This window comes from Rhamphochromis sp. 'chilingali' (assembly GCF_963969265.1).
Source record: "Rhamphochromis sp. 'chilingali' genome assembly, chromosome: 21".
Taxonomy (NCBI): domain Eukaryota; kingdom Metazoa; phylum Chordata; class Actinopteri; order Cichliformes; family Cichlidae; genus Rhamphochromis; species Rhamphochromis sp. 'chilingali'.
In genome coordinates, this window is record NC_137949.1 from 26,659,464 (window position 1) to 26,668,591 (window position 9,128).

At 41.2% G+C, this 9,128-nt stretch overlaps 1 protein-coding gene across 2 annotated transcripts; it reads left to right on the forward strand.

Moving 5' to 3' along the window:
• The first annotated feature begins 1,704 nt into the window (after window positions 1-1,704).
• mtfr1l (mitochondrial fission regulator 1-like) lies at window positions 1,705-8,630 on the forward strand. Of its 2 annotated transcripts, XM_080870012.1 has the most exons (8): window positions 1,705-1,843; window positions 3,976-4,058; window positions 4,150-4,257; window positions 4,347-4,456; window positions 4,836-5,047; window positions 6,181-6,556; window positions 6,639-6,798; window positions 6,931-8,630. In XM_080870012.1, the coding sequence occupies exons 2-7, from the start codon at window positions 4,044-4,046 to the stop codon at window positions 6,754-6,756; spliced, it is 939 nt and encodes a 312-aa protein (XP_080726138.1). In that variant the 5' UTR covers window positions 1,705-1,843; window positions 3,976-4,043; the 3' UTR covers window positions 6,757-6,798; window positions 6,931-8,630. The 2 variants fall into 2 exon arrangements, with proteins under 2 accessions (XP_080726138.1, XP_080726137.1); XM_080870011.1 differs by having other exon boundaries at window positions 6,639-8,630.
• Window positions 8,631-9,128: the final 498 nt, after the last annotated feature.

Below are 9,128 nucleotides of genomic sequence, written 5' to 3' on the forward strand. Positions count from 1 at the left end.
AAGGAACCACTCCTTATTATTTGTGTTTTGTGACATAATGTGTTATCCTGCCAAAAGCAGACATTAGAAAATGGAAACGCTCCCGTCATGGTCATCAACAATTACTTAAGTAGGGTTTTGTTGTGTGCTTGCTCAGCTGGCATGAAGTTACCCAAAGTGTGCTATCCCTCACACCATTACATCACCATTAGCAGCAACCTAAACTATTGATACAAGGAACAATAGATCTATGATTTCATGTTCTTTATGTTGAATTCTAAAACCGGAATGTTGTATCAAAAACAGAGAGTCATCAGATGTTGTATCCCAGTCTTCTATTGTCAAGTTGTGGTGAGTCAATATCAAATGTACCCTCATTTTTTTGTTCTTAGCTCTTGGGAGTGGCCAGCTGTGGTCTTCTACGGCTTCAGCACATTTGCTTCAAGGTTTGGTGCTTTTGGAGAGGTTCATCTGCATACTTTGGTTGTAACCAGTGGTTGTTTGAGTTACTGTTGTATATATATATATGGTTGTGAAGGAATCAGAATCAGAAAGGGTTTTATTGCCAAATGTTGAGCGGGTTTACAACATTAGGAAATTGCTGCGGTGCTTCAGTGCAAACATACTGTTATAAATACTGTTATAAATTAAGCTTAAATAGACATGAAAATAAAAATGAGAATAAGAATTAAAAGTGCTAAGTAGATAGATAGATATATACATGATATATACATGAGTGCAGGTGGTGATCAGTGCCAAACATGGAATGATGCAGTGAACACAGCGTAGGGTCATGTGTTAGTGGTGGGAACAGTCATACGGTTATTGTTCATGTGTTCAACAGCAGAGGGGAAGAAACTGTTCTTATGGCGAGAGGTTCTGGTGCGAATGGACCGGAGCCTCCTGCCTGAGGGGAGCAGGTCAAACAGACTGTGTCCAGGGTGAGAAGGGTCAGCTGAGATCCGAGCTGCACGCCTCAGTGTCCTGGAGGTGTACAGGTCCTGCAGAGATGGGAGTCTGCAGCCAATCACCTTCTCAGCAGAGCGCACAACACGCTGCAGTCTCTGTTTGTCCCTGATAGTGGCTCCAGCGTACCACACGGTGATGGAGGAGGTGAGGATGGACTCGATGATTGCAGTGTAGAATTGCATCATCGTCCGTGTTGGCAGGTTGAATTTCTTCAGCTGCCTCAGGAAGTACATCCTCTGCTGAACCCCCACCCCCACTGCCCAGATCATTAGTCCAAACTTTTGGCACAAACATCCATCCTATGTTCATGTCACTTAAAACACATTTTTTTCTTCCCCATTCTGATGTTTGGCTTGAACATCAGCAGGTTATTTTAATCATGTCTAAATTAATTGCACTGGGTTTTAAACATAAATCCATACGGGATATTGAAATGCACTACCTTATACTGAGAAGTACTTTTTGGCCACTTATATCATTGCATTGTGCAATTCATAATCAACAACAAATATCCGACTTTTGTAGTAAATAGCATTAAACACCTGCAAGACTTTATAAACCCTCAAATTATAATTGTACTATTCTTAAAAGTAGGTCATGTGGTGTTGAGGGTTGGGCTCAACACAGCAATATACTGAACATAGTTTGACAACAATAACAGCTCGTGGTTTTTGGTAAAAGATATTCGTGGATTTATTTGTAAGCACTGTTCACTTCCACCTGTAGGAGGTGCTCTAGAACCAAGGAAAGGAAGCCCGTGAAGCTGCAGCCAATCAGATCGCAGGACAGAGAGGTACAGGTTTCCGGCCTGCTGAACGACAACAATCTGAAAGACGAAGAGGAGAAGCTGCTGCTTCCACTTCATCGTCGGGATTGTAGTCATTTATAATCAGCGGTAAGTTACAGTTTTCAAGCTTGTGCTGAATTCTGTTAAGTTGTACGAAACATGCTGAGATATGTTGATGAATTTTACATTTGAGGGGTCAAGCAGGGGGCCGTTTTTGGCGCTGCTAAAGCTAGGTGACGGTGCCTGTGTTTGGGACCATTTTTTAGGTTAGCTACCCGGCTAATGACAAACTCAGCAAAGCTGTTCGCAAATCACAGGACTAAATGTTATCTTTCTACCGCTTTGCACCTGCTTTCATCCAGTTTAACGTCAGACAAAGTAGCATGCGTCGTTTTCATTAATAAAATTACCGGTTTTAGCTACCTAGCAATTTTAGCATTCACGATTATTACTCCGTTATTTGATGTTTACCAGATAGACGATGGAGTGTGATTAAGCTGTACCAGCTCTGACTAGCTCCCGAGGCGTGACAGTTTATAACACCTGTTTACGACTCGTTTTTTAAAAAAGAAATTTCTCAAAAAAGCCACAATCAAATGAGTGCTGATAACTTAACTGTGTATTTGAGCCTTTTATGGCGATTTCTGATGTGTTTGGAAAGTTTGGTAAGTAACACGAATCGCCCTGCATTAGTACTAAGTAACAAGTCATCGATATTCACAACTGCTTTATATCATATTTTACTAAAACAAGCAAAATCAAATTTATGGGAGAGTACTAGTTCTTGTGAAGTAACCATGTGTTCAGATTTTTCCTGTTACTCTTAAACAGTTTTGGGCAAGTTACTTTGAAAAAGTAATTAATTATAGTTACTAGTTAGTTCTTCAAAAAAAAGTAACTGAGTTAGTAACTGAGTTACAATATTCTAAAAGTAATTTATTGAAAAGTAACTATTGCGTTACTTTAAAAAACGTTTAACCCTCTGGGGTCCAGGGTATAATTGGCAATTTTTAACTACTTTTGATTTTCCCTCCCTTCTTATTTGCATCCATTTACCTTCTACCTTGATTTTTTAAAATAACCATTTCAAACTATTTACAGAACAATCAGCTGTTCTGCATTCAATAAGATGCCACACAAATTATTTGTGCCACTCTGAAAAAATAATTTCTGTCCACTATAAGGGAGAACATCAAAGCCTGATACCTGCAGGTCTGACAGCAGCAGGTGTATCACACTCCAAACACGCTAAACGTCACACATCTCTCACATCTCAAAACTCGCTCTCTCTCTTTTTCTGCAGTTTCTCTCTCTCTCTCTCTCTCTCTCTCTCTCGCTGTCACTCCTAAAACTTCTCCTGGTTTTTGGTTTTTGCTCATAAGCAGAGAGTGCTTGCTAGCGCTGTGCTTAGACCAGGGGTGGGCAATTCCAGGCCTCGCCGGTGTCCTGCAGGTTTTAGATCTCACCTTGGGTCAACACACCTGAATCACATGATTAGTTTGTTACCACACCTCTGGAGAACTTCAGGACATGTTGAGGAGCTAATTTAGCCATTTAAATCAGCTGTGTCAGTTCAAGGACACATCTAAAACCTGCAGGGACACCGGCCCTTGAGGCCTGGAGTTGCCCACCCCTGGCTTAGACAGTAAACGTGGCGAAACTATTGAGGAAAAAACACCGCGTATATATTGTTTATCATGGCTCTGGTTTTACGTGGCCTATCAACACAATTTAAAAACTGGTTTATATCACCTTGTTGCTTTGTCTTTAAGTGGTCATGTGATTGGCTTACCACGACTACTTTATTCTTCCTCAGTCAAACAGCAGCACTCATGCGATTGTTTTGCACCCTTAGCTCCAGGTGTTGTGCTAGACAGTGATCGTGATTACCGTCTGCGGGAGTGCGTGCAGCTGCTTAAAGCTGTAGCGTCCAGATTACTTACAGCTACTTCCGTGCAACTGATATAAGATGCAGTAAGCTGAACACAGCTTCAACCATCTGTTTGTTGAAAAATAGTAACGGATCATATTTTCTTGTTAGTAACTGTAACGGCGTTGTAACGATAGGAATAGTAATTAGTTAGATTACTCGTTACTGAAAAAAGTAACGCCGTTAGTAATGCCGTTACATGTAACGCCGCTATTCCCATCATTGCTCTTAAATAATAAGCAATTTTCGGTCCCGAGAACTGGCAGTCTCTCTCACATGACATCTGTTTACTGAAATTCTCTGTCTTCAGACACTCCCAGCAATAAACTTTGGTGTGCAACTTCCTGATGAGACGAATGAGACTGATCCACAATTAACATGGAAGCAGAAACGGTAAGTTTTAAAGAGTGTTTTACACACACGGATTGTTCAGAGAAACAAATCCAGCAAGAAAAAAAAACTTATGTGTTTTTATTGTTTGCAGGAAGTTATACCCATCTGGCAAAATAAGCCTCACGGATCCACGCGCAGTGTTGTGAGAAGAATAGGTTCCACTCTTCCACTTAAACCTCCTCAAAGGGCATGCTTCCAGGTATATGAAAAATACTGTATTCTCCTAATTATTCTGTCCTTTTTATATAAAAAAACGCTGCTGTATACATTAATGTCTTTGTGCATTAGGAGCTACCAGGTCTGCCTTCTCTTCGTCCAATGGACGGGCCTATGGTTCCTACCTTGGCAGACATAGCCTGGATTGTTGCAGATGAAGAGGAGACATATGCCAGAGTGAGGTGAGTCTAGACTGAACCGAATAGAAAGGTAAACATGAAGGTTATGGAGTAGTGCCGGGTTAATTCTTCTCAACAGCATTAAACCAGACACTTATTTTCCAACTTAGGAAACTGATATATTGTCCTATTTTCCTGTACTAGACAGGTGTTGCTTCATCTTGGTGGGTTTTTTTTGTCCTTTTATTCATGAAATTTGAAAAAGGTCGGCTTAATTACAGTGCCAATGTTTCACAATAGACACCTCTATCTGATGAGCTGTTGACAAAGATCTCTTCTGGGGAGTTGTTAAAAGGAGACATTTGTACCCTGGGGAGATAAACAGACTCAACACCTCAAATCTGTTTTTTGTGACAGTAAACACTTGCTCTTCTGTTTTTAGAAGTGACACACGTCCTCTGAAACACGAATGGCGACCCACACCGCTCCTGGTGCTTCACAGGAATTCATCTGTGCCCAATTTCCGCCGTGAGGGCAAAAGGATGGAGGGGCTGAAGAAGCCTGGCGTGACTGCACTGAACCGTACTACAGCACTGCAGGATGAGCTCAGCAGACTTCGAGCGCAGATCGCTAAAATTGTGGCAAGTGATTCAGGTAACACAATCAGAGATTTGCTACCACACTGGTAAGGTGTTGTCAGCTGTTGCTATATCAACCATAGCGCTGTGGTGGGTGGAAACTGGCAGTCTGGTTAAATGAGGTCCGCAGAGGATTGGAGCTTTAAGATTGCTTTATTGAGCCTGTGACAGAGTTACTTTTCCCATGACTGTGTTTCCTTTGTTGCCAAGTCAGCAGCCCTGATTTTGCATGGCTCTTTGGTACTAAGATATCTTGGCATCAGTTTGTAGGTCAGTGAGTAAAGATAATCTCTGAGAGTTACCCATTTAATATGAGCTCTATTCATTTGCATTGTGTTCTTTGTGTTGTATTATAATTCAAATAAATGGATTCTGACTTTAATTCTGATTTATGATTAAAAAAATGGAAGTCTTCATCTATCAGGCAAACAATTCCACTAGAGCAGGGATGGGCAACTCCAGGCATCGAGGTCAAGTGTCCTGCAGGTTTTAGATATCAGCCTGGGTCAACACACCTGAATCACATCATTAATTCGTTACCAGGCCTCTGGAAAACTTCGGGACATATTGAGGAGGTCATTTAGCCATTTAAATCAGCTGTGTTGGTTCAAGGACACATCTAAAACCTGCAGGGCACCGACCCTCATGGGCTGGAGTTGCCCACCCCCTGCACTAGAGTATGATCACACCTCCACCTTAATGTCATTAATGGGGAAATGGGCTATAGAAACCAAAACGAAGAAGCTGTAGACATGTTTACCTTTGTTATTTAATAGGCCACTTGAACAAGTGATCTGTGGATCCAGCTTGAAGTGGCTCTTTGGAACTGATGTTTAAGTACTTAGGTACTGATTTAAAATTTCCAACTGCCTGATGAATTGATTTTGTGCACAGCTGTGATGTGTGAGCACTGGAGGGAGCTCACACATAGGGGATTACGTGAACTATGAATAATTAGGACAATAAGACGTAGAAGCAGTGCTTAAAACGCTTTATGCTTGTTTATGTTTATACTTTGACTTTATATTAGATTCAAAGGAAATAATCAGACATGGCTCAGTTTGAAAGGTGCAGTTGTTTATGTGGGACATTACTGAGAGGCACAAACTAAACAACTGCTGCACAGACCATTTCTCTGCTTTCTTTCAGGCTCTAACCCCCTCACCCCAGATCTGCTCTCGCCTGATGACACAAGCATGAGCTTTTCCATGGCGCCTTTCGAGGCGGCGTCCTACCAGCCGGCCCCCACGGCGGCTGCTTCCTTTGTCATCAGCGACGTCACAGAGGAAGAAGAACCGGAGGAAGAGGAAGATGAGAAAGATGCCGTCTCTGTGGTTTCAGAGCTGGTCCCTGACCCTCTGCCCCCTGTTTCTATGACAGCATCAGCTACCTTTGATTTGGACAGGCCTAGCATGGACTTCCGGGAGGCAGAGGAGGATACAGTGTCGCTATCAAAGTCCACCAGTTTTGCTGATGTTATGGACATCCTGAAGGACATGAACCGCATGAAGATGAGCAAAGACAGGTAGGAGATGTTGATGTGCAGAAAGCCTCAGAGTTCTCAGGTTTGTAGTCATGAATTTAATGGTTTTGGTGTTGTGATGCAGGTACAACAGAGGCTGCACTTCCCTCAGGGAGGAGGACTCGGCCTCGCTGATTTCAGAAGCTCTGAGGAAAAAGTTTGTCCTGAAGGATGAAGATGCTGCCTCTGTGAAAAGAAAGTAGTGCGATCATGTTAATAAGAAATACCCAATCCTGCTGCTCCATGTAAGTCTGGGGAGAGACTCAGTTTTTGTAGTTCCTGTTTTAAAAGAAAAAAAGAAATTAAACCTTTGACCACAAGTGTTAGGTAACTGTTTTTTCTTAGTTGCTTTTTTCTCTTTTCCTCGTGATTTTTAGGCCTTTGCCTGTGGATAATGTACCCGTGGATCCACAACCTCGCTCCTCAGACCCAAGGCAATAGCTGTCTGCCAGAGATAGAACAAAAACACTTTGTCCCAGACACTTAAAACCAGTGCGGGTGCATTGTGAAGGGGAACAGCCAACTCTTGGTAACAGTCAGTTTAAGCACTGCGTCACACAACACTTTCAGTGTGTTTCTCTCTAAAATTTCTTAGTTTTATTTTCAAACAGACTTGATCCCAATGATGACCAATCACTCGGTCATGTAAATCTGATTTGCTTTTGTTTTTATAATACTACACCGGGGAGGCTGACATTAAACCAGTATCATTTAGTTTTTGGACCCAAATTGTGGAATGCCCCTCGCTTTGAAGAGGGTACTGCCCGTCTTTCTTAGTTTTGTTTTCAGTTCTTTCACTAAGGAGATGCAAACCTGTTTTAGCTATGTCAAGAAGTCCTCTCGCATACTTGAAAATGTGTATGTACAGATGAAACAGCTGTAGTGCATATGCAGGGAAGTACTGCAGGTTTATCATAAAAATCATTTAGGATGTTTGCTGTTGATGTGTGCATTTCAGTACTGAGTCTGTGGAAATGCACAGCATCATGTACTGTTGTATTGCTCGATCCACTACACTTCTGCCCTTTAGTTTCAGAGTAACATCCAGATCCATAGTCAGTGATTTTACAACTGAAAGGGGAGAGATTACATTGATAATAAAGAGTACAAAGGAGGGAAATATGCCCCCATCCTGAGTTGTATTTCCAGTAAAGCCAACAACAGATGCAAGCTTGTACAACTAAGACTCTTAACAATTTTGCCTGTGTGCAGCATGACTAGTTGGTAGGGAAAACCATCTGTATAATGTTTATAATGTAATATTAAACAGGTGATTTTACTTTAGGCAGAGACTAAGCTTATGTGTAAGAGAGCTTTTACATCGTGCAGAGTTTTTACAGAAAGTCTATTTAGATCGGTCCACGCCTTACCTGTTCAGATGCCTAATTTTATCCCCTTGTTTATTCAAAGTGCCATGGGTTTGTTTCATCCATCCTGCCCTCCGTTTGTCCTAAATGTGCCCTTTGTTCTCAGCTTTTATATTAAGACTCCCAAGCATACAGTTAGCCTGTTAACCAGCTGTGTGTATGTGTGACATTCACAAGTGTTAGGTTTTTTTTATTTAAAAAAGAAGAAGAAAGTTGTCGCAAGAAAAATACTTCCACACGTGTCCCTCCTCCTCTGTTGTTGCTGTCATGTCCTGGCTGACAGGAGTGGGGATTTTCTTTGGTGTGGTTTTGCTGTGTGAAAAGATACTGCTAGGATATTTGTGTTTGAACTGAACAAGAATGTGCACATTCCTGTCTTCATGTAGTGGAGTTCAAGTTTTTCTTTGACTTGCTGGAACTGGCTCCAAGCTGAGTCTCGGTAGATCATGTCACATGCTTGACTTGAACACTGAGGAAAATGCCATATGCAAGTTTAAATAGATTTACTAAGTCTCTAGACTTGAAATGATGACCCATACACCGCATTCACTACCAGCTGCGTCACCGGTCGTCAGACTTGCTCCATTTGCTTTGAAATTCTAGTTTGAGCATTTGTCGCCATTGTATCTCCATGTAGTCTTGAGCCTGTCAACACCATTTTTTTTGTCATGTAAGGACTTGTAAATAAAGAATGTGCTGATGTTTTGAAACAGCGTCATTTTTTTTAAAAATTACCATGCAGCGATGGACGTTACCACAAGAGGGCAGTGCAGGTAAACCAAGGAGTTGATGCTCTATTCAAAGGCATGATGGTTCTTTGTTCAGAAACAGTTTGGCAGGTCTAAGTTCAGTAAGGAGGCAGCCTACTATTAGTTTTAGCACTGGTGCAAAGTAACTTACAAAATAAAATACATTTCCTCATGTACTGTGCCAAAGTGTGATTTGAAGTTTCTTGTTCTTTGGTTTAGAAGCTAATTTATACTTCAAAGGAAAATCATGGACTTAAAAAAAACTCTGTATACAAAACCTACATTTAGATGAAACTAAGCACACATTAACTATATAAAGTAAATGATCTAAATCCATATTTCAACAATAAATTCATATCAGGTAGACAGTGGAATTCTCATAGATTTATGAATGGTATCCACTTATTTTGCATTGTATGTTCTAAATTATTCCACTGCAAGTCACAACTAAGTTTTGTG

Bases quoted from the DNA above. Each gene is read 5' to 3' on its own strand.
- mtfr1l (XM_080870011.1), top strand. The intron at 4,457-4,835 runs GTGAGTCTAGAC...TTCTGTTTTTAG, and splicing joins GAGACATATGCCAGAGTGAG to AAGTGACACACGTCCTCTGA. The intron at 6,557-6,638 runs GTAGGAGATGTT...GTTGTGATGCAG, and splicing joins ATGAAGATGAGCAAAGACAG to GTACAACAGAGGCTGCACTT.